We start from the raw sequence: 25,085 nt of genomic DNA on the forward strand, positions 1-25,085 counted from the left end.
AATGAGTCCGCCAGTTTGTTTTTTCGATTTGAAAAGATGTCTGGGCAAGTGGAAATGACTCCACGTCTTGAAATATGGAAAAGATATGCTGAAAAAACTCTCGTACATAAAGACGTATGTGTTCACACTGAAGTGTAGAAATATCACCACTAAGCTTCACGGAAAAAACACAAAATGTCGATGTACGTTTGAGTCGATCACGTTTTACGTGTGGGTCGCAAATGCTACGTCTCGTACGTAGTATGTACATCGAAGTCGTAAAATTCTACGTCTACATCGTACAATAAACGGCTGAGTAAACCATTGGTTTTGTCCTCACTCAACTACAATGTACAAAACCAATGGTTCACTCAGTCGTTTATTGTACGGTTTAGACGTAAAATTTCACGACTTCGATGTACATACTACGTAGGAGATGTAGTATTTGCGACTCACAAGTAAATCGTGATCGAATCAGACGTACATTGACATTTTCCGTTTTTTCCGTGTTGTATTAAAACTCCAGATAAATTCGATCATCAACGCACTCATTTTGGAAGTGTTTGGCAGAAAAGAGTTTCAGACTGTTGCTTAGAAAAGTGCATACTGGCGATAATGTGCCAATTGATTGTGGTGAGCGTTAAGTATGGTTTCCACTCAACCAAAAGCACTCCGCGTGCGCGCCGTGAGAGAGCAAGCTGTCAAGTAAACAAAGCAAAAATTGAAAAAATTCAATTTTGTCTCTCACACGGAGTACGTTTTTGGTAAGTGGAAATCAAGCTTTAAACAAGTGCTGTCTGCAAACCAAATCGATGCTAATAGTAATTAACCAATCCAGTGCTAGTAACATTAACTATAAATCAATTCGACATTACCAATTTTCTTACGTGTTGGTCTAATATCCTCTCTAGCAACCTAATTACATTCATTAAGGTGGTAAAAATGCAACGTAGCCTTTGCAATTTAAATGGAAAGGTGAGTTTCTTTATATGAAATCGCTATTTCCTCCGCTCCACACATATTTTGACATTAGAGCATACCTAGTATACTTTCATTGTAATTTCGGTGTCAGCTGTCTTCGTGGCTGTCTTTCAGAACCTTGGGTATTATGTCCATGAAATCTTTGAATGAGTTTGTTGTTCACAAAGTTCTGAAAGAAACGAGGTCAGCTTCTTGCTTTTTTCTCGGAATGATGCAAGTTCGGCTTGTAAGTGTCTGCAGCAGGCAGACGTAAGGTCGACACTACATTTGGCTTTAAGCCCCGTTGATTTCTTTGATTAATAATGAAATCGGTATCACGAAATTGGTAGTGACAAATTTTGGCATAGCTTTTCACTAGCTCTTCAGTCAAGTGAAAAGTCTTTGTTTTTTCAATCCATTGCTCTCTCAACTCCCGTTTAACTGGGAAAGCATGGAAAATTCTTTTTCCTACTGCTACACAGCCGGGTACGCAACACTTTACCATTTTTATACAATAAAAATTTTAAATCTAATTAAAAAAAACTGAATTTTGCATTTCGTTTCTATAAAGGATCGAACAAAACGGTTATTTTAGCTCGTTTCTATAAAGGGTCGAATAAAACGGTTATTTTAGCTCGTTTCTATAAAGGGTCGAACAAAACGGTTATTTTAGCTCGTTTCTATAAAGGGTCGAATAAAACGGTTATTTTAGCTCGTTTCTATAAAGGGTCGAACAAAACGGTTATTTTAGCTCGTTTCTATAATGGGTCGAACAAAGCGGTTATTTTAGCTCGTTTCTATAAAGGGTCGAATAAAACGGTTATTTTAGCTCGTTTCTATAAAGGGTCGAACAAAACGGTTATTTTAGCTCGTTTCTATAATGGGTCGAACAAAGCGGTTATTTTAGCTCCTTTCTATAAAGGGTCGAATAAAACGGTTATTTTAGCTCGTTTCTATAAAGGGTCGAATAAAACGGTTATTTTAGCTCGTTTCTATAAAGGGTCGAATAAAACGGTTATTTTAGCTCCTTTCTATAAAGAGTCGAACAAAACGGTTATTTTAGCTCGTTTCTATAACGGGTCGAACAAAGCGGTTATTTTAGCTCCTTTCTATAAAGGGTCGAATAAAACGGTTATTTTAGCTCGTTTCTATAAAGGGTCGAATAAAACGGTTATTTTAGCTCGTTTCTATAAAGGGTCGAATAAAACGGTTATTTTAGCTCCTTTCTATAAAGGGTCGAACAAAACGGTTATTTTAGCTCGTTTCTATAACGGGTCGAACAAAACGGTTATTTCAGCTCGTTTCTATAAAGGGTCGAATAAAACGATTATTTTAGCTCGTTTCTATAAAGGGTCGAACAAAGCGGTTATTTTAGCTCCTTTCTATAAAGGGTCGAATAAAACGGTTATTTTAGCTCGTTTCTATAAAGGGTCGAACAAAGCGGTTATTTTAGCTCCTTTCTATAAAGGGTCGAATAAAACGGTTATTTTAGCTCGTTTCTATAAAGGGTCGAATAAAACGGTTATTTTAGCTCGTTTCTATAAAGGGTCGAATAAAACGGTTATTTTAGCTCGTTTCTATAACGGGTCGAACAAAACGGTTATTTCAGCTCGTTTCTATAAAGTGTCGAATAAAACGGTTATTTTAGCTCGTTTCTATATAGAACAACGTGGAACAAAGCAAAATCTACAAGAATTTCCGACACCTTACCTGGACTAAAGTGCACTGAACAAATGAATCAAAACAATGCACTGAGTTGAGCAAAATAATAAGGGACAGCGTAAAAATAGCGGTCAAATAATTTCAACAGTTACGTTCTAGTCAAGACTCGTTTCATTCATCTATTTCTGTTTAAAATCCTGTCGCGGTCGCTATGATACGTTATTTATAAATTTCGTTATTATGCCCGCAGTCAGCGCATCATATGTTTTGTCAATATTTGTGTTCACATTTAAGTTAGGGAAGAAAATTTACGAATTCAGTCAAATTTCGATAGAGAAATAATGGAAGTAAGTCGCCAATAAAAAGTCTTTGACAAGAAAATAAAATTTAATTTTCCGTTATATTAGGAGGAGAGACGTCTGTTAAATGAACGAAAAAGAAATATTTTACTGTTGATTTCTCAGTACCTAAAAGACAATGGTCTGTTCTATACCAGCGCATCCCTAGACCGCGAATCACTGAACAACGCCAGAGACTGTCAACTCTGTGACAATGTGGACTTGGACAGCATTTATCTGGAGTACATCAGCTATTACAATTTAAAATTTGGCAAAACCCCCAAGATTGTAAAAAAATCCGAAAACATTCAGCAAACTCAAATGAAGCGATCACAATCGGTCAATTTAGAACGGCAGAGCACTTTAAGTGGTCAAAAGAAGAGTGACGACAAAAAACCGACAAAGACCGAGGAAACTAATCTCAACACTTCACTGGTAATTGTTCCAATAAATCATCCAACGAACGGCGATAAGCCGGTCGATATGCCTACCGTACGTCGCCGTTTGAGTGATTGCGAGTTTTTCATCAATACCGAATGGAGGGAAATGGCTGAGGTTATTCTTAGGTAAACCAAAAACAAAAACTTAAATTGGGATTTGCGGTTAATTTCGGCCATAATTTTTAGGGACATGGTCCGACCTGATTCTTTCAATATTAAATGGAACGAAATTGTAGGTCATTCACATGCACAGGTTATCTTAAGTGAAAGTACCATTTTACCGCTTCAATATCCAGATTTATTTTCTGCTGTAGGCAGTGGCTGGAAATGTACGTTGCTGCACGGACCGCCTGGTAAGTTTTAGTGAAAAGAATGTTTTTATTTTTTTTATCGATGATGACGATAAAATAAACGACAGGTTCTGACTAATGTTGTCTTATACAAGCAAATCTCATCGCTGAGATACCGTGAGATCTCGAAGCGGCCCTTGTAGCTAATGGCATATCACAACGAAGAAGAAGGCCTTGACAATTAAATGTCTGATGAAAAATCTGATTTTTTTTATTGTGCGAGAGCTAGAACCCTCAGAGTGAACGTAAATCGTGCCACTCCTCATGGTTCACCTCCACCATCTTCCCAGTTCTAGTACTGTAGGATTTTGAATGATTTCTGAGGTTCTTTTGAGTTCCCTTCTGAACTTTTGAGATTATTGAGGAAGTCGCATATTGCTTCCCAAAATTCCAACACCGCACATGGTCCACTATCTTCCCAGTTCTAGAACTTCGGGATATTGAGAAATTTTTAGATTTTTTGGTTTCTATTTTGGATGTTTGAGATCATTAAGATGGTAGTATGTTGGTTCCTAAAAATCCAACACACCACATGTCCACCATCTTCCCAATTCTAGAACTTCAGGATTTGGATGAATTTTTCAGATACTTGCGAGGTTCCCTTCTGGACTTTCGGTATTATGGTGGTAATGGTAGTTTAGTTCCTAAGATTCCTTAATAAATTAAGGGTCCCAAGTGATTTTGGCTAGTCTTTCTACTACAACTTCTTTATAACTCGTAACATACATTTAGCTATTCGATAAGATAATACCCAGCCACAGTTCGTCGTTTATTTTTGGTAGTGGTCGATGACTAAGACAAGTCTCTAAAAATCCAGATTTTAATTGTAGGAACAGGCAAAAGTGCACTGGCAAAGGCTCTATTTTCGGAGACCAAATGCAAATTCAACTTTTTCAATGTGTCATCCAGCACAATAACATCGAAATGGCGCGGTGATTCGGAGAAATTCATTCGGGTAGTCAGCACACATTGCGTCTGCCTTACACCGAAATTGATTTAAAAAAATGATTTGTTCAATTGGCAGGTGCTGTTCGATGTGGCGAAATTTTATGCACCATCCATTGTTCTATTCGAAGAAATCGACGGACTGACGTCGTGCCGGGATGTGTACGAACATGAGTCAGCGAAACGGTTTAAAAATGAGTTCCTAGCACAGATTGATGGACTGTACGACATTTCGTCGAACATATGTATCTTGGGCACGACGAACCTTCCATGGTGAGAAATGTGGTCTTTGAAAAGCGAGTGTTCACAGTGTAAGCAAATCATAGCACAGTTGTTATGAAAGGGTTTCTTGGCACAATGAGACACACCCGATATAGATGGATGTGTCTCATTGTGCTAAGAACCAATAGTGAACTTGGGTCAACCACAGAATCTATTACTTCAGTTGATCTGAGCACATTTTCTACATTTTTCCATCTAGTCCGGGCTGCTATGTCATCTCGCTCGCTGGCGAGTTTTAAAGTATTTTGACTGCAGTATGTGATTAAGGGGTCAAAGTTTCCGAACTATTTTTTTTTCTTGGCCCTCACGAACCGGTAATTACCGGTTAAAACCTGTTTTACTATAAAACGTCGAACTCGGATATCTCCGTCAAATCGAAATATTTTTAGTGATCGCAATGGAAACTCTGATCCAATACCTAAAACTCGTAGAACATTTTTTTTTTGGCAAGGGAGCAGAACTGCCCGGTCTATGGAGGTATAACCGGAAAAGTGGGCCAAAAAAACCGCTAACTTTGATACTCATTTCTTATTCAATTTTGATGTGCCAGGGGCTTTTCGGAAAGGCAATTTCATACCCTTCCAACGATAGCTGGCCGAGCTCTGACCTATCAAAGAATCGGGCGTCACAGCCCTACGAAGCAGCAGTACTTTTCTCACAAGTTTTTTTTTTCACAGAAAATTGTGGGAATTAATAAGCGTTTCGAACGATTTGAACGATTTTTACTCAAGAAATTAGAAGATTATGATACCTTTCAATGATATGCAACTATATGACTGGGTCTGAGTCTTCCCAAACGCATCCCAAAGCTAGAACTCAAGGAAAACTAGCATTTCTAGCAGTTTTTTTGTTGCCTCCTCTGGATTTGAGGAAATATTGATGTGTTTAGATGTCAGTTTCTAGAATTGCATCTCTCCGAAGGGTCACCCTTCTTCCTAGTGCTAGAACTCTAGGATGGTGAGTACTTTCATCGGTTTTTTCCAACTTTCTTCTGGACTTGAGGATAGATTGATGTGTTTAGAGGTCAGTTCCCAGAATTCCATTACTGCGAAAGGTCTATCTTCTTCCCAAAGCTAGAACCCTAGGAAAACTAGCATTTCTAGCAGTTTTTTTGTTGCCTCCTCTGGATTTGAGGATTGATGTGTTTGGATATCAGTAGAACTACATTACTCCTAAGGGTCCATCTACTTCCCAATGCTAGAACTCTAGGATAACCATAACTTCCATCAGTTTTTTTAAGCTTTTTCCTTGACTAACGGAAAGTTTGAGGTCTCTAGAGGCTAGTTCACAGAATTCTACTATTATCTTCAATGGACATTCGATCGAAATATTGTAGAACTAACCTCTAAAAGACCTCAAACTTAAGGAACGTCAAGAAAAAAGCTTAAAAAAACTGATGGAAGTAATGGTCATTATAGAGTTCTAGCATTGGGAAGTAGATGGATGGATGTGTCTTATTGTGCTAAGAACCGATAGTGAACTTGGGTCAGCCACAGAATCTATTACTTCAGTTGATCTGTGCACATTTTCTAAATTTTTCCATCTGAGGTTCTTCAGCAGAGAACAGCTGACTCTAATGACTTACCGAAATGTCAAACTCAATATTCCAGGGACATCGATCCAGCCTTCCTTCGGAGATTTGAACAAAAATTATTAATCGGCTTACCGAACACCGAAGAACGCGTGCGCTTGATTCAACATTTTTTACCGTTGTCCAAGCACTGGCCAATCGTATCGAAAGCCAAACTGTCCGACCTAACGAATGGATTAACTGGCGATGAAATTCGCATCGGATGCAAGGAAGCAACAATGCAAAAGATCCGACAAGCCATCTCGACGAGCGAGTCACATTCCGCTGTCAATCCTAAAGTAAATGTCCAATCGAAACTGGAACCAGTTACCGATACAGATCTGGAACGAATTTTCGGACTGATGAAGCCAACGTCGAAACAATTGTTAGAGAAACATGTTCAATGGAGTCGACAGTACAATAAATGAAATGCGATTGGTGTTGTACGGGAATCATTTCTTTGACATTTTATTTTGAGCCTCTTTTTGACCTTGATAATATCCTGTGTAGTAACCGCTCATGTACCATGACATTAACATCGCTGACATATTTTCCGAGTCCTCAGATGTATCGTTCAACATTGGAGGTAGCGGCGGAAGCATTGGTATTGGTACGGAAGTGTTTGGCACATTTGATGGAAAATTGCCCTTACGCTTCGTGCTCTTATCGACGTCCTTAGCAGCCGCACGCATTTGATTCTTTCGAACATTTTTACCCCACGAAGCTAGCAGATCATTCAGATCGACGGTTTCCTCGTTTTCGTAGCCAATGAATCTGACCACACAGTTTCCACATTCTGCATCGATGCTGACAATTTTCGCCTCATAATCCAATCCATCTTCGTATGTTGCACGCACAAAATCGCCGACACTGTACTGGCATTGGCTTTGTTTCGAAGCGGTTTCGTCATCATCATCAACGCTATCGTTTGCATTTTTCTTGTTTGTGGATCTAGCTATGCGCTTAGCCACCTCTTCTTTGGCCAGTTTCAGAGATTCATCGTATGCCTTTATCAAAAGTGTGTCGTCCCAAATGTCGGCATTGCTCAGATCGATGTTCTTGCCTCGCTGTTTGAATATATCAAAAATGTCAACGGAAATTTCATTTGAGTTCATGATTTTGTGCACATACCGATTTCGAGTTGACCGTGTTGCTCATTTTTTTTTTGCAGGATTAGTACAGAGTCCACTTGCAAAGTTGAATCGAAAATCAAATAAACAAAAGTTGAGAATACGGCTTTTGCTTCTCTTGTACAAATAACAGTGTTAAAACTGTCAATTTATGTCAACTTCACCAACACATCGACAGAAAACATATGTCCCATCCGTCTCATCTGATTTGACGTTTACAGAGAAATAGTAGCAAACTTTGTGACTGTACACCATTTCTCTGATCTTTTCAGAAATCTCAGAGAGATGCTAATATGACGATACGACGTCCCTGTCGACGGATAACGGAAATATGTCGAATGACAGCTCGTTTTTTGAAATAGAATTTAATACATTTTCTCTCTACCAAATTTAAAATCATTCGACGCATTCCCTCTATCCATCGAAACGACCCATATTTTTACAACGAAATTGAATTTTATTTGACCGGCATGAAATCCAAGGCTGTAAACTTTGGGGAGGTCACGCAGATCGCCATTTTATTAGATACGCGGGAACACACCACTTCTGAAGATTTTACATATTAAAAAAATTCACCACATCGTCACGGCGACGGGAATCGTCAAAGTAGATGAATTTTTGTATGAAATCGGCCATTTTATCGTCAGCTGTGGTGTGTCACCCGCGTATCTGTATCTGCGTGACCTCCCCAAAGTTTACAGCCTTGCAATCAATCGACACGTGTTTCGTATTTTTAGACCCGTACGAAGTACTGGGGTCTTATAGGTTTACGCATACGTTTGTAACACGTCGAATTGGACTCCCTGAGTAAGGGGAAACCTATTGTGGTTGTCTAGAGACGCCAAATCCGCGAAAAAAAAAATGTCCGTCTGTCCGTCTGTCTGTCTGCACGATAACTTGAGTAAAACGCATCCGATTTTGAAAATTCTTTTTTTTCCCGTTTGGTAATGTCAAAAGACAGGCTAAGTTCGAAGATGAGTGATTTTGGATCGACCCCTCCCGAGCTGTGGCCCAATAAGTGCTTTACGGTTTTTCGAAGATATCTCCGGACATTTAAACGTTAAACTTGTAAGTGATACGTCAAATAAAAGGTATTTACAATACCGATCGACAAAAAAAAAGTTTATGGAAATCGGATGACCGACTCGTGAGTTAGACCCCTTGGTGTGGAACAGGCACAGGGCGGCAAGCAGTTTTTGCTTGTAGGTCGGCCACATTTGAACATATTTCGTCAGTTTTAGCTTTATTAGATAGGTATTGACCGTACCAATCAGGGAAATTTTTTTTTATGAAATTATGTTCTCCGGAGCGTGAGCTAGGTCTCTTGGAGTGAGCTCTTATCTGGCTACTCGGAAGTACAGTGAACGTGGTGTATTTTGACAATATCTCGAGTAAATTTTGACCGAATTTCATGATTTTTTTTTTGTTTGAAAGGTATTAACGAATGTAAAGCGTCGGTACTATTTCCGGTCTCCTAACAAAATGGCTGCCGGCGGCCATATTGGATTTTAGTAAAACGATATAAAGTGGGAAAAATGATGCTTAGAGAGTTTCTGTTAACATGGAAATAATGTGTTAAGTGTGATGGGTTTCAGGGATTCCATATATGGACATCTATATTCAACTATATTGAGCTATATACAGGCATATAGAGCTATATAATAGCATATTCATCTGTGAAATGTTTATTTATAGTGAAATATAGTTAAATATAGCGGTATATAGCTGTTTAAATAGGAATTTATGAAATTTGACTTCGTACGGGGCTGTCTATATTGCCTCCGGCAATTTAATTGTATATGATAACAAGGCAAAGAGTGGATAATGTAAGTGATTTAAAAGGAAGAATAGTTTTTCAGCAGAGAAGAAAATGAAGTAAGAGAAATGAAGAGTTTCACATTAAAGGCTTTTGATACGAATAGGTGTTTCGTACGGGTCGGCGTTAGCTATGTTTTTACAATGAAATTGAATTTTATTTGACCGACAAGCAATCGACGCGTGTTTTGTAGCGGTGACAGTGCCATCTGTGTGTAATTTATTTGAATGAACACAAGCAAAATGGAACCTGATCCCATACTAACTGTCTATCGAGAAAATCTTAGTTGGTTCGGTTGGTTCTGATTCTAAAGCAGAGCTTAATGATATTTTTCGTGCGCGCGTTGTTTGTTGACTTATTTCCTCCCCTTAATCCATTAAAAAATTACGATTTCTTGGCGACTGGTCGAATGACATTTCTAGTGAGAAAAGTGCAATACTTTCTCTACTGTGCTGAAAAAATAGTACTTTTCTCATTTGACAGTTCGTTTATGTTTTCAAAATGGTATGGCGAATCGATGGTTTCGTTTCGTGTTAAAAATCTGTGGGGAAATAGGAAATTCCAACTCGAGCGAAATTATGGCCCTCGCTTTGCTCTAGCCGTAAACATAGCTTTTGTTGGAATTTCCTATTTTCTCCCCTTGGTAAACAAATAACTTTTGATATAATCATCATCCATGAAAATAGCTAGGTGAGACAAAATTTCCAGTAACGTGAACTTATTGTTTAATTCTAGATGAGCTTCCGATGAAATTTCTCTATAAAAGTCTAAAATCAATCAAATCCGTGTCTAAATCTGCGAAAAAAAAACCACTCCGCTTTGCCTCCGTTTACCTATACCACGCCTCTTTTCTATTGTTTAAAGAGAAAACGGAGAGTTTTTTCGTAAGTGGAAATCAGTCCTTAAGCTCGCATGTCGCCAGTTCCACAAAAAGTGTGAAAATAATTTTTATAATGACAATTCTACTATTTGACAGATCGATGTGTATATTGTACGCACGTACTGACATAAAATTTGAATTCGCCAAGTCGGTTGGCTTGTAGAGGCGCCACATTTTTTTTATAGTACTTCAATCTCACTGGACTATTTTTTGTGTAACAACTTCACATTGATTCATTCCCATGAAATGTCACAGCAGTGAAGTTTGTTCATGAAAATATAATTCAGTGACAGCAGTCTTTTTATGAAGAAACCCTTAGTTTGTAAACTACATTCTCATATAATGTCCATTAAAAACTTTTTGCAAAAATGTGGTGAATGTGTGTGAATTGTAAATAGAAAAACTTGTAAGCCATACGTTGGTTTTAGCTGACCAGCTGGTAAATCAGCTGAAGAAAATTTGAACATAAATATTGTTGACGTTATCTATATGTCAAAAAATTTCCGTAGACTGACATGATGAGAGAGAAGGAAATATAATTTTCATGCGCGCCTGGGTGTTTGCCCTATTTTTTCCCTTCAGCAGGTCATGAGAAAATTACTTTTTCTTGAATGACATTTCCACTGAGAAAAATGCAGCACTTTCTCTCCCGTGTGGAGAAAATAGTTTCTCATTCGAACTGTCACTTTGTTTATGTTTTCAAAAATGGTATTGCGAATCGATGTTTTCGTTTGGTGGAGAAAACCAACAAAACACAAAATGCACAAATGAAAAACGCTGTGTTCACCCCTGGGAGAAATAAGTAATTCCAACTCGAGCTCTTGTTGGTATTTCCTGTTTTCTACCCTCGGTAAACAAACAACTATTGGATATGTCAAAAATATGCAATGACAACCCCAAGGCAAGGTATATTTAACTAGACTTCGGTCTCACTCTGATCAAAACAGTCTATCGGTAATTTAACAATTTGCATTACTTCCAGTTGATTTCTTAACTAGCCAGAGCATAGCTGTTATCAAAAAGATAAGAAAGAGAAGTGATTTCATTTTTAAATTTTTTGTACTAGAAACAATTGTGTAGCACTCTATCGGCCGACACAATCACAATTTTGTATATTATTGATCCGCAAAATTTACTTCAGTGAAACGGCGCCACAGTATCTTTTATTCGTGTTAGAAGAAAAAGTGAAAAATACTGACGCGGAGTGTTTTTTCACACACAAAAAAAAGAGTTTCAAATTTATCAAGCAAAGAACAACAGTGGATTGGTTTTAGTGAATTAGAAAAGAAAACATCTATCTCGGCACCATGTCCGGAAACTATGGAATGGAATCGTTGATTCCAATCGTAAATAAACTACAAGATGCATTTACGACAATGGGCGTACATATGCAATTGGATTTGCCACAGATAGCTGTTGTGGGAGGACAAAGTGCTGGAAAAAGTTCGGTTTTGGAAAATTTCGTCGGAAAGTAAGTAAAATTGTGTACGGTGACCGATTGTGGGTTAAATCAGTGACAATGGGAGTCAATGGCACCGCAATTTTGAACTATGACTCATTTAACGATGAATGATAAAAAAAATGAAGATGGAAATCAGTGAAGTGTTGCAAATGTCAACTTTGACATAGTTTTTTTGTGTGTGTGTTGAAAACCAATAATATGGCTCGCTGTTCTGTATGTCTCGTTTTACCCCGCAATCCATGATAAAAAAATCAATAAATTTTTCCCTATTTGAAATTTACGCACTGTACATGAATGGGGTTTTGATGCAATTGTCGGACAGAGAGAAATCCATAAAACGAATTTTCATTCAAAAATTTCTGTTTGTTAATTCATGTTTCCATTGTTGATAATGACTGCATGACAATCGGTCAACTTTTTATTGATAAACACTTTGTACGAAAATGAAGTCACGAAAGATAACCAATCTTACATTGTAAAACGAAAGACTGCTCGAAATTGCTGAGAGTTTCGTTTTCTCTTCGTTTGTTGAATTCTTTTGTTTTTAAATTGAACATTGAGAATTAATGTGACGATCAGTTTCAAAACTCAGTTTGAAACTGATCGTCTCGTCATAGAAAGTTCGTTTAAACCGTTTTGCGAAAAGTCATGAAAATGTTTATTGATTGAGAAAATCATTTTTCGATATTACGTCTACGAACATATCTACGACAAGCGACAGTAATTAGCTAACGAACGAAGTATTTTCTATTCGAAATTTTATTTTCGTCCTGTTAATCCCATACACAGTTGACATAATTTACTACAACATGTGTGTCCTTTGTTTGACTTTAAGATAAATCACCAAAAGTATTTTGTTTTGTTTGATAAGGATGTTCCTGCCAGTGAAAAAAAATCTGCAGAAACTTTGATCTTTCCTGAATTTTCAATTATTTGGTAGATCGAAACGCCGAACACAAATTTTTTTAGGACATTTTCTGTGAAGACACGTTTATGTAATATGTATGACCGTACAAAGAGTTTAGATATTTCATTACACTTTTGAAATGAATTCGCTCCGAGTCATTGTTTTTGAACAGAAAGAGAGAGTAGATAGTTTGGCGTGTTTAACAGGAAGTTGAAATTGCGTCATTAACTTTGATTGGAATTTCAGTTAGGAAGTTCAAAATTTTTATTTTAAGAAAAAAGTGTCGGACTGACGTCGAGCAATAAATGTTTGAGATGGACTTTTTTTGAAAGTGGGTCAGGCACCGTCGGAGCTGTTTTTTAGCGACGATTGGTTTATACGCCCAGATAGCACTCGGCTCCAATAGTCTTAAACCGCAGTCCTTAAATTTTAAAATTGGCTACAGCGGGAAGTTAAAAAGTCGAAAAGGGTGTTTTCGTCTGCCGCTACAGACAAGTAAGGCCATTTTTCTCCATTTTTTTGACTAATTATTCTATTCGTTTCGTACCAAAAAAACGTATCCTTAACCTGTCACTACTATGGCAAGTAATCAATTGTAAAGTTAAGTATCTATCAGGGCTTCAACTGACCTAAACATAAACATTCGCCAGGTGCGATATATATAACGTTTTGAAGTTCACCCAGCCTTTGGCTGAAACATTCTTGCTGCTTGATTGTCGAACAATGGTTCAGGGCATGTAAGAATATATCTGTGCTTGCTTGTATCTCCTGTGTGTGTATGCAATCCGAAATTGAAAAACTGGTCAGATTTCGTGAGCCTAAACTAGCACCAGGTCTAATTTACCAAATTTTTAGATTTATCAGGGTGGAACGATCAATTTAATGATCTTGAAACACAGATGTTGTGATCCTTTGTTCATTTTCCCGTCATCATTTAAATCACAGTAGCCTTCCTGTCTAAGTTAGATTCGGGTAACTTGATCGGTTCTCACATCTTAATCTTATCTTCTACATAATAAAACCGAAAGATTGTTACATTAGGATCACTTAACTTCCACTGTGTTCACTCAGCTTTACTTGGAATTTCGATTCCAAAGGAATTATGAATCCCAACAAAAATATCTTCGAGAAAAGTGTGACGCAGTCTTTGAAGTACAATTTCTAAAATGAATGATATCGCTAGAGTTGACGCTTTCAGCTTCGTTACGCAAAAATTAAATTTTACACCCAATTTTAGTTCAAACAAGCTGGCTTAGGTTTTCTCATCATCTGCCAAATAATTTTTATCAAAAAAAATTGACTGGAAACAGCCAAAATTTTACCAAAAAAAATCTGCGTCGCAAAGTGGCAAATGTTCAGGAACAGACCAGCAAGAAAATTTATCTGCCACATGCGACGCAGATTTTCTTGGTAAAATTTTGGTTGTTTCCAGTCAATTTTTTTTGGTAAAAATTATTTGGCGTATGATGAGAAAAACTAAGCCAGCTTGTTTGAACTAAAATTGGGTGTAAAATTTAATTTTTGCGTAACGAAGCTGAAAGCGTCAACTCTAGCGATATCATTCATTTTAGAAATTGTACTTCAAAGACTGCGTCACACTTCTCTCCAAGAGATTTTTGTTGGAATATCAGTCGTTTTAGAAGTGTAGTCAACACTGCTTTTTATAACAGAAATTTGCAAATTTGACGAAATTTGGAAATTTGACGAAATTTGAAAATTTGACGAAATTCGAAAATTTGACGAAATTCGAAAATTTGACGAAATTCGAAAATTTGACGAAATTCGAAAATTTGACGAAATTCGAAAATTTGACGAAAATCGAAAATTCGACGAAATTCGAAAATTCGACGAAATTCGAAAATTTGACGAAAGTAATTCTCTATCTGCCACCATTCAAGAAATATCTCCAAAATCCCAATTTACCCACCCATTTCCAACTTTCGACATTTTTCACAAATGCCCTTCTTTTCTACTCGTAAAACTCTGAGACTTTGCCGAAGAAAGTAATTCTCTATCTGCCGCCATTCAAGAAATACCTCTAAAAACATAATTGACACACCCATTTCCAACTTTCGACATTTTTCACATATGCCACTCTGTTCTACTCGTAAAACTCTGAGACTTTGCCGAAGAAAGTGACTCTCTATCTCTCATAATCGCAAAAATATTAGTCCTTTCATCCTACGCTCGAGTAGCTCAAAATTTGGTCACTCTGATCGCTCTAGCTCAAACGAATCTGCCCCGATTTTTTAAATTATTTTTTTGTTCCAATCGTGTTACGAATACCTTTCATTTGATGGGTCGCACGCCTCTGTAGGTTTCAATACAACTAAGCTACAGCCGAAAACGCGTTCCCGACCTTCAAAAACCACACTCAGAAGCCACTTCGAGGCCAATAAAACAAAATTCTGATTTTTCCTGGGGTAATGGCGTATCACAATCTCATTTTTATGCCCACCTTGAGACTCCTGCAATATTTTATGGAGATTGGCCGACTGGTTTCCGAGATCGACCGTCGATAGATAGATAGATAGATGGAAACATACAGAGTAAGTTGAAAGATTTTGATTGTTTGGAAAAAGTCAATTTGGTGTATTTTGTATGAAAAGTGACCAATTTCAGAATAGGTTTTGTGGTGATACAGACCAAAGGGTAGAAAATGAAATGTTCGGCTATACATAGCTACCAGGTCTCAAAAAATTTTCTTCGTTCTTTTTTTTGAAGTTAGACTGCGTCAAGTCCTCCGCTATCGCTCCGGACATGATGTCGATTCTCTAAGAATTTCCTAGGAATTCCTTGGAACTACAAATCCCTTGGAATTAGGAGTGTCAGTGTGGTTGAGAGTGTCCGTGTGACTGGGAATGCCGAAGTGATTATTAGTGTCGAAGTGGCTAGGAGTGTCAGACCGTTAGGAGTGTTATTTGGGTTTGATGTGTTAGTGTGGTTGAGATAAACTATTTATTGTCACATGAATGACATTATGTAGTTGCTCAGGATGCATGTCGGAAAATTGATGTCCCATGAAAATAGGACCCAATTTAGACTCTTGACTTAAACAACGCAAATGATTCGGTTTCGTAACACGTTCTTTTTGGGGGATGTCAACCCGTAAAAATAGTAAAATCTTGACTTTTCACTGATATTGCAATTTCCATTTTCAATTTAGAGATTTCCTGCCTCGTGGTTCTGGTATTGTTACAAGAAGGCCGTTAATTCTACAGCTGATCAATGCGAATGCAGGTACTTGAGACCACTTTTTACTTTGAAATTTGATGTAGTTGATGTAGTTTGAGTAGTTTGTTATTGACTAAGATGACAATAATCAGCGATTGGCGTTGATTATTAAGGTTTTCTTGTACTTCAAAATGTTTGCGAAAATTAATGAAGTAAAAGATTACGCGTCATGGATCATCAAACCGTTACCATTGATAGAAAGCTAAAATTTCAAAATTTCCTCCACACAGAATGGGGTGAATTTCTGCACTGCAAGGGTAAGAAATTCGTCGATTTCAACGAAATTCGTACCGAAATCGAGTCAGAAACCGATCGAATGACTGGTAGTAACAAGGGAATATCCAACATTCCCATCAACTTGCGAGTGTATTCACCGAACGTACTAAATCTAACGTTGATCGATTTGCCCGGTTTGACCAAAGTGCCGATTGGCGATCAACCAGCCGACATTGAGAATCAAATCAAAGCGATGATATTCCAATTTATACGTAAGGACACATGCTTGATATTGGCCGTTACACCGGGTAAGACACTGTGACATGACAACCAGTTTTGAAATGCAGCAAATGGAACATGAAAACCGAAATTTACTTTAAATCCCATCCAGCCAACACGGATTTGGCCAATTCTGATGCACTCAAATTGTCCAAAGAAGTCGATCCGCAAGGTGTCCGAACGATTGGTGTCATCACCAAATTGGATTTGATGGACGAGGGAACGGATGCACGTGATATTTTGGAAAATAAGCTGTTGCCATTGCGCCGCGGTTACATCGGTGTGGTAAATCGATCCCAGAAGGACATTGACGGTCGCAAAGATATCCATGCGGCGCTGAAGGCCGAACGCGATTTCTTTTTGAGCCATTCGTCGTACCGGCATTTGGCTGAACGTTTAGGCACACCGTATTTGCAGCGGGTCTTGAATCAACAATTGACCAATCACATTCGAGACACGTTGCCCGGCTTACGAGACAAATTGCAGAAGCAAATGCTGGCCCTGGAGAAAGAGGTGGAACAATTCAAACACTTTCGTCCCGACGATCCGAGCATAAAGACAAAGGCCATGTTACAGTTAGTGTTTTCGATTTATGTGTGGCATCTGGTTCACGAGCATTGACTGACACTTTCTGTTTCTATTTTAAAGAATGATCCAACAACTGCAATCCGATTTCGAACGAACCATTGAGGGTTCCGGTTCAGCACTTGTTAATACAAACGAACTGTCCGGCGGAGCAAAGATTAATCGATTATTCCATGAGAGGTAAATGTAACAACCAATGGTGCCAGTTTCATTTCGATTAGGCAATGAAGGTGTTCGGTGCACTGAGTATGGAATACAGATTCGTTGGTCCTCGTCACGGCAGCTAGGCTGAACCAAACAAGACAAGCCGTCAGAACAGTTGAGGCATGCGACTTTCTCAATAATCTCTCAAAAGTCTAGAAGGGAACCCAAAAAAGAAACATCAGAAATCCTTCAAAATCCTTGAAGTTCTAGAACTAGAAAGACGGTGGACTATGTGGGTTGGTGGAATTTTGGGAATCTTCATGCTACAACCTCAAAAACAACAAATGTCCAGACGGGAACCCAAAAAAAACCTCAGAAATCCTAAAAAATCTCAAAGTTCTAGAACTGGGATCGATGAAGGATCACTTGTGGTGCCGAAATTTTGGGAACCAACATGTGACCTCCTCAATAATCTCAATAGTCCAGAAGGGAACTCATAAAAACCTCAGAAATCCTTCAAAATCCTAAAGTTCTAGAACTGGGAATGATGAATGACCTCTTGGGATGCCGGAATTTCGCGAAGCAATGTGCTACTATCACAATAATCCTAAAAATCCAGAAGGGAACCCAAAACAACCTAAAAAAAATCCTTCAAAATCCTTGAAGATCTAGATCTAGAAACACGGTGTACTCTGTGGATTGGTGGAGTTTTGGGAACCTTCATGCTACTGCCTCGATAATAACAGAAGTCCAGAAGGGAACCCAGAAAAGAAACATCAGAAATCCTTCAAAATCCTTGAAGTTCTAGAACTAGAAAGACGGTGGACTATGTGGGTTGGTGGAATTTTGGGAACCTTCATGCTACTACCTCAAAAATAACAAATGTCCAGACGGGAACCCAAAAAAAACCTCAGAAATCCAAAAAAATCTCAAAGTTCTGGAACTGGGATCGATGAAGGATCACTTGTGGTGCCGAAATTTTTGGAACCAACATGTGACCTCCTCAATAATCTCAAAAGTCCAGAAGGGAACTCATAAAAACCTCAGAAATCCTTCAAAATCCTAAAGTTCTAGAACTGGGAATGATGAATAACCTCTTGGGATGCCGGAATTTCGCGAAGCAATGTGCTACTATCACAATAATCCTAAAAATCCAGAAGGGAGCCCAAAACAACCTTAGAAATCCTTCAAAATCCTTGAAGATCTAGATCTAGAAAGACGGTGTACTCTGTGGATTGGTGGAGTTTTGGGAACCTTCATGCTACTGCCTCAATAATAACAGAAGTCCAGAAGGGAACCCAAAAAAGAAACCTCAGAAATCCTTCAAAATCCTTGAAGTTCTAGAACTAGAAAGACGGTGGACTATGTGGGTTGGTGGAATTTTGGGAATCTTCATGCTACTACCTCAAAAACAACAAATGTCCAGACGGGAACCCAAAAAAAACCTCAGAAATCCTAAAAAATCTCAAAGTTCTAGAACTGGGATCGATGAAGGATCACTTGTGGTGCTGAAATTTTTGGAACCAACATGTGACCTCCTCAATAATCTCAAAAGTCCAGAAGGGAACTCATAAAAACCTCAGAAATCCTTCAAAATCCTAAGGTTCTAGAACTGGGAATGATGAATGACCTCTTGGGATGCCGGAATTTCGCGAAGCAATGTGCTACTATCACAATAATCCTAAAAATCCAGAAGGGAACCCAAAACAACCTTAGAAATCCTTCAAAATCCTTGAAGATCTAGATCTAGAAAGACAGTGTACTCTGTGGGTTGGTGGAGTTTTGGGAATCCAAAAAAACTTCAGAAATCCTTAAAAATCCTTAAGTTCTAGAACTTCGTTCGGACAGAACTGTGATCCATACCATTGAGCCGAACGCACCATCACTGACCCTACGTGCTCTGTCAAACTTAGTGGTAATCGAATCATTTTCCAGGTTGCGTTTCGAAATTGTGAAAATGTCGTGCGACGAAAAGGATATGCGTCGCGAAATATCATTCGCCATTCGTAACATTCACGGTATTCGAGTTGGTCTGTTCACTCCAGACATGGCCTTCGAAGCAATTGTTAAAAAACAGATTGCCCAGCTGAAGGAACCGATACTGAAATGCATTGACTTGGTCGTACAGGAGCTGTCGTCTGTTGTGCGATTGTGCACCGATAAGGTTTGGGCGCGCTCGAATTCGAAAATGTGTTCAGCGAATCGAAATAATTCTTTTTTTTTGTGTGCTTTCAGATGTCCCGCTATCCCAGATTGCGCGAAGAAACTGAACGAATTATTACGACACATATCCGGCAACGGGAGCAACTTTCCAAAGAACAAATTCTGTTGCTCATTGACTTTGAATTAGCCTACATGAACACGAATCACGAAGATTTCATCGGGTTCGCTAAGTAAGTTTACTGCCGATTGATTACGATATTTCTAACAGAAATCTGTATTGCTTCCAGCCGGGTTGTTATTTGAATCGCCACCAAAAAAATTCTTAAATTTTCCTCACTTTTTCTATTCTACTAACAATCCGTACACTCTCGCCCGAACCTCTGTTTCCATGCGGTAGGCTGACTCGTCCATTCAAATTAATAAACTTTCCAATTCATTGTTCTAGCGCTCAAAATAAATCCGAGAATGCAAACAAAACCGGAACGCGTGCGTTGGGCAATCAAGTCATCCGGAAGGGACACATGTGCATACAAAATTTGGGCATCATGAAAGGTAAGAGCTCGGTTGTTGTTTCGCCTCTCGAACTATTTTAGGCCGAATTGCCCACGTTCATGCACATCAGTCCCAAATAGGGTCACGGTTCGAAACCGGTGCCATTATTGTTACACAGAGAAATGTTTGCTCGGTCACTGACTGTTCTTGACTGCTAGGACTGTAGTGTATATCTTAGCCGATTTATGTCGTACAAGAAACCTTGTTGACGTTGAGATGAAAGTATTCGAGAGCAAGAAGTTTTTAAGGCTAGGAACAGGTCAAATTCGGGTCGTCCTTGCCTCATAGAAAGCTCGTCGATAAATCGAAAGTGGTTGGATTTGTAGTCGATCGACACCAGTTTCTTTGGTGGCGATGGAGGATTTTTGTTAATTTTTTCTAGTTGCTGAAGTGTTGGCTACTCAAATGCCTTAAGCTCTTTGATTCAGTGAGAACTTCAGTGGTGATTTAGCAATTTTGCAGATCTTAATCTGTTCCGACTCTTAAGGCGTATGAAAAATTGAAACTTCTATGACATGGCCCTTCGTGTCCGACAATCTAAATTTTCGATTTTTTAAGCTTGTCAGGCATGGCCCTATATTGATAAATTTATTTACCGGAAATTTACTGAAAATTTGCCTAAAATTTACAGAAATTTGACTAAAATTTACCGAAAATTTACCAAAATTTACCAAAAATTTCCGACTCTTAAGAAGTATGAAAAACTGACATTTTTGTGGCATGGCACTTCGTGACGGAGAATCTAAATTTGCCAGAAATTTACCGGAAATTTGCCGGAAATTTACAGAAATTTGATTAAAATTTACCAGAAATTTACCAAAATTTAGCAAAAATTTCCGACTCTTAAGAAGTATGAAAAACTGAAATTTTTGTGGCATGGCACTTCGTGACGGAGAATCTAAATTTGCCAGAAATTTACCGGAAATTTGCCTAAAATTTACAGAAATTTGACTAAAATTTACCGGAAATTTACCAAAATTTACCAAAAATTTCCGACTCTTAAGAAGTATGAAAAACTGAAATTTTTGTGGCATGACACTTCGTGACGGAGAATCTAAATTTGCCAGAAATTTACCGGAAATTTGCCGGAAATTCACAGAAATTTGACTAAAATTTACCGGAAATTTACCAAAATTTACCAAAAATTTCCGACTCTTAAGAAGTATGAAAAACTGAAATTTTTGTGGCATGACACTTCGTAACGGAGAATCTAAATTTGCCAGAAATTTACCGGAAATTTGCCGGAAATTCACAGAAGTTTGACTAAAATTTACCGGAAATTTACCAAAATTTACCAAAAATTTCCGACTCTTAAGAAGTATGAAAAACTGAAATTTTTGTGGCATGGCACTTCGTGACGGAGAATCTAAATTTTCCGAAAATTTGCCAGAAATTTACCGGAAATTTACTGGGAAGTTACTGAAAATTTGCCAGAAATTTACCGATTTGCCGGAAATTTACTGTAAATTTCCGACTCTTAAGAAGTATTACAAATTGAAATTTCAATGCATGGCACTTCGTGACGGAGAATCTAAATTTGCCGAAAATTTACTGAAAATATCGGTAAATGAATCTATCAATAATAGGCCCCGTTCCCAGGCTACGACAGCCTTTTCAACAATTTTTTTTTTAATTTAATTTTAGTTGCGATACCAATGCCATTAGGCCTAATGCTAATCGTTTTGTTTACTCTGCGATGTACACTCAGATATACACTACGGGCCCACCATCGTCTTTCCAGTGCATTTTTGTCTTAGACAGTGTAACAATAAGGTTTCAAACCGTGGCCATATCAGGCACTTTTCTTTTTCTTTTCTGAATTGGTTGTGTTTTGACTCTCGGCTTTTGATTTGTTTTATTTTCCAATGTTTCATGTTTTTCCTCAATGTTACACGATGGTAGGGGTTACATAAAGGGGTTGTCTCCCTTCTTCATTCTCATTTTAGGCGGCGGTATTCAAAAAGATTTTGTTTTGTTTTTCGAAAAAAAAGAAAGTTTTTTTTTGTAGAGAAATGGGGCTGTTCATTGTTTGGATGGTTTTAGTATCGGGGAAGATTAATGAACTAGGGGGAAAGATTCGATTTCAAAATTTTGTGTCACGTGTCATGGACACTGTTCATTGAACAGCCCTCAAAGTAAACATCTTCTGAAGTATTTTTTCTGACAAATTCTTTTATCAAAATCGGAGGAACGCGGTCTCTCAAACAAAAGATTCAACCACTCCGAAAGTTTTACTTCACTTCCGAGTTTGGACATTTTCATTTAAACTAATTTTTTATGTTAAATTTAGGACTTACGGGTTCAGGTACTTTCTTTTTGTTTATTATAAAAAATTGCATTCATTTAAAGCTAACTCTTATCTTCCATTCAGTACTTTCTTTTGTTAATTTTCAACCCATTTTAATTTGAAGGCATTGAGGAAAGCTTGATCAGATAAAGTAGTCTATTGCCAAAACAAATGACAGGACACGTCTTTCTTGTCGAACTCGAGCGCCATATTCTCTCACGTGCAAAAATCTACGTCAATTTCAATAGAACTTATGAAATGTGGTGAATATGTAAGCTCCAATAATATTCAACGAATTCTTCATACATTTTACAACCTGCCCCATGCGAAAGTTGATCATTACACCGCAATTTGTCCCTTGCGAAAATGATCCATTACATGTGGACTATTATCACATGGGGCCGGTAGTAAACCAGAATGCTCTGGATGCTGGTACGTCCTTCATTACTTCGGAAACAACTTTGTGATACTCGACAATTCACTCGTAAGTATTTGAGCAACTTGCTTCTGCAACTATTTTTCGACAAATGTAGTTGTATACCTCGCCTTCGACTCGGATACACCGGAGCATTTTGCTCAAAAACACAGTTATGAGTTAGATTTTATCACAAAATTGTTACCTCAAGTAATGAACTACTTTCGCAGCATCCAATATAACCCACTAATACAGACGCAATGCTGTGTAAGTCGTTGGCATTATGAAAATATCAATATTAATGGGAACACAACGCTGAACTCGAATTAACCCGAAAGTAAAGTGCCGTGAATCCTAGCAGATTTACCCAATTTATGATGCATTTTGCTTGCTCGCAAGCACAGAAAGAGTTGTGATAATCTCGAAGAAAAAGTGAGAAATACCACACGCTCTTCTTGAACGTTGAAATTTGCGATTGTTTCACTTGTAGAGAGAAATTGTTATTTGTTTAACCAAGGGGAGCGAAGCGAGAGTTGGCTCCCCGAGATGAACGCATAATTTTGCATCCGGACGTCAATGAAAGTCTAGAACAGGTATGGTCGATCGGCGAATTCGTCTTAAACGCACTCACAATTTATGTCAAAATAATATGAAAATGAGTGCGTTTAAGTACGAAAATCAAATTTTTATGTCCTTCGGGCGGACAATATACCATTACCATACCTGTTTTACACATTCATTGCCGGGCGTGGCGTGAAAAACTAGTTTTGTCCACGAAACTAAAAACGCCACAAGAGTTGAATAATCAAAAAATTTCTGACCTGAACTGTCATCAGAGAGAGCGTCAACAAAACAACTTCTAATCGTTTTTGAGTGGAGAAAATAAGGTTATTCACGCCTCACGGATGAAAAATCATTTCTCTTATGTGTGTGGGAAACCATTCCGGTCAAACGAATAAATTTTCGCCTTTAGTTCCATAATAACATTTTGATACCAATCACTTTCATCGCGTCGAGGTGCAAGAAATACTATACACTCATTTAGCCAGAAGCTTGTACCGAATCAGTAACATCTGACACAAAGACCTTTGTATTGATTCGGCACAAGCTTCTGGTTTAGTAAGTGTATTCACGCGTGAGCCATGAAAAATTGTTTGCCAGTTCATTCACACATCTCCTGTTGATTTGTTTGGCAAATGTACGACTTGTCGCTAGTCAAAATTTGTTTATTAGACTTTGCAGTAACGAAATTGTGCCACTATTTCCACGCGGATTGTTCATCTGAGTGGTGATTTAAATCGTTCTTTGTTTTGAAATTGTTTGCAGGTGGATCGCGACCGTATTGGTTCGTCCTTACGTCGGAAAGTATTTCTTGGTTCAAAGAAGAGGACGAAAAAGAGAAAAAGTATATGTTGCCATTGGACGGACTTAAGTTGCGTGACATTGAACAGGGCTTCATGTCCCGTCGTCACACATTCGCATTGTTCAATCCGGAAGGTCGGAACGTTTACAAAGATTACAAACAATTGGAATTGTCGTGCGAGAATGTCGACGAAGTGGATTCGTGGAAAGCATCGTTTCTGCGGGCTGGCGTTTATCCGGAGAAGGAATCATTAGCCGAAAATGATGAGGTAAGTTTTATTGTCGTTTTACGAATAACATTTCTTTGATTTGATTTTAATTTTCGGACGATATCGATTATAGTCATCGCCTTATGCAATTTTCTTTAAATTTTGGAAGTAAATTTTCTCCCCATCAATTTTAAAATAATTAATTTTTGCTTTTCCCTTTTCGTGATATACAGAGCGAAGGACAGCAGGTTTGTTTGAACAAAAAAAAACGTTTAATTTCGATTTTGATTTTAGTTCAATTAATTAGAGAAATTTGATTGATTGGCAGTGTAACACGATAGGAAACATTATCCTTGAAGATCCAACAAGCCGTCAGAAGGCTAGTGTAATCCTTGGTTGTTTATAGTCTAACACAATTTGCGTGAACCCTGTGAAACGTTTACGATAGACCAGAAACCTGCATGCATATCAGTTCCTCATCCTCATCGGAACGCAGATCTTGAGAGCCTATAAAATATCCCAAATAACACAAACGTAACCCCGAAGAACATGCCCGACATAAAGTTTTGGACGGTCACAGATGACTTGATGGCAGGACATATTATTCGGAATTTTAGTTCTTTACAATGTTCGAAAAATCCTTAAGTTTATGAATCTTAAAGAATTTATTCTTAAAATTATTGAAATTCCAAACAATCCTTAAAAGTTCTTATAGTTGACCTGCTTAGGCAAAAAATAGTGCATCTTACAAAATCGTCCTGACGATGATTGTATATTGTTCCGTATCGATTCCTGATTCTAAATTGATGTGGGGCGATGATAGCATCGTTCATCTGTGAGCGACCGTTATGTCACCTTTCTTTCCATGATTTTTCTCTCAGCTTGAAAGCTGGTTTTCTTCTAAAAAGTCAGAATCTT

The 25,085-nt window shown here is 38.0% G+C and overlaps 3 protein-coding genes across 9 annotated transcripts in view; 2 read left to right on the forward strand and 1 right to left on the reverse strand.

Moving 5' to 3' along the window:
• The first annotated feature begins 2,835 nt into the window (after positions 1-2,835).
• On the forward strand, positions 2,836-7,099 carry LOC119074341 (katanin p60 ATPase-containing subunit A-like 2). The gene is made up of 6 exons (XM_037180434.1): positions 2,836-2,948; positions 3,009-3,505; positions 3,566-3,732; positions 4,560-4,684; positions 4,754-4,947; positions 6,567-7,099. Exons 1-6 carry the CDS (start codon positions 2,943-2,945, stop codon positions 6,952-6,954), a joined length of 1,377 nt encoding a protein of 458 aa, XP_037036329.1. The 5' UTR covers positions 2,836-2,942; the 3' UTR covers positions 6,955-7,099.
• Positions 6,966-7,815, reverse strand: LOC119074347 (survival motor neuron protein). The gene is made up of 2 exons (XM_037180442.1): positions 7,658-7,815; positions 6,966-7,593 (listed from the first exon to the last, which is right to left on the reverse strand). The coding sequence occupies exons 1-2, from the start codon at positions 7,682-7,684 to the stop codon at positions 6,979-6,981; spliced, it is 642 nt and encodes a 213-aa protein (XP_037036337.1). The 5' UTR covers positions 7,685-7,815; the 3' UTR covers positions 6,966-6,978.
• Positions 7,816-11,376: 3,561 nt separating this feature from the next.
• The window catches only part of LOC119074325 (dynamin), a 38,284-nt gene continuing 24,575 nt past the window's right edge, over positions 11,377-25,085 (forward strand). For 2 of the 7 annotated variants that reach the window (XM_037180404.1, XM_037180406.1), the window contains exons 1-10: positions 11,433-11,823; positions 15,888-15,961; positions 16,186-16,479; positions 16,563-17,025; positions 17,099-17,215; positions 19,115-19,343; positions 19,415-19,572; positions 19,788-19,894; positions 23,923-24,227; positions 24,401-24,415. In XM_037180404.1, the coding sequence (XP_037036299.1) occupies positions 11,660-11,823; positions 15,888-15,961; positions 16,186-16,479; positions 16,563-17,025; positions 17,099-17,215; positions 19,115-19,343; positions 19,415-19,572; positions 19,788-19,894; positions 23,923-24,227; positions 24,401-24,415 (1,926 nt within the window). In that variant the 5' untranslated portion in view covers positions 11,433-11,659. Of the gene's footprint in view, positions 11,824-15,887; positions 15,962-16,185; positions 16,480-16,562; positions 17,026-17,098; positions 17,216-19,114; positions 19,344-19,414; positions 19,573-19,787; positions 19,895-23,922; positions 24,228-24,400; positions 24,416-25,085 lie in introns of all 7 variants that reach the window. The other 5 variants (XM_037180401.1, XM_037180400.1, XM_037180405.1 and 2 more) reach the window with 5 other exon arrangements.

This window comes from Bradysia coprophila, unplaced genomic scaffold, assembly GCF_014529535.1.
Source record: "Bradysia coprophila strain Holo2 unplaced genomic scaffold, BU_Bcop_v1 contig_151, whole genome shotgun sequence".
Lineage (NCBI taxonomy): Eukaryota > Metazoa > Arthropoda > Insecta > Diptera > Sciaridae > Bradysia > Bradysia coprophila.

Coding starts and splice junctions, on each gene's coding strand:
- LOC119074341 (XM_037180434.1), top strand. Junction 3,733..4,559: donor GTTGCTGCACGGACCGCCTG/GTAAGTTTTAGT, acceptor TTTTAATTGTAG/GAACAGGCAAAAGTGCACTG. Junction 4,948..6,566: donor GGCACGACGAACCTTCCATG/GTGAGAAATGTG, acceptor TCAATATTCCAG/GGACATCGATCCAGCCTTCC.
- LOC119074347 (XM_037180442.1), bottom strand. CDS start 7,684: ATGAGCAACACGGTCAACTCGAAATCG. Junction 7,594..7,657: donor ACACGGTCAACTCGAAATCG/GTATGTGCACAA, acceptor ATATTCAAACAG/CGAGGCAAGAACATCGATCT.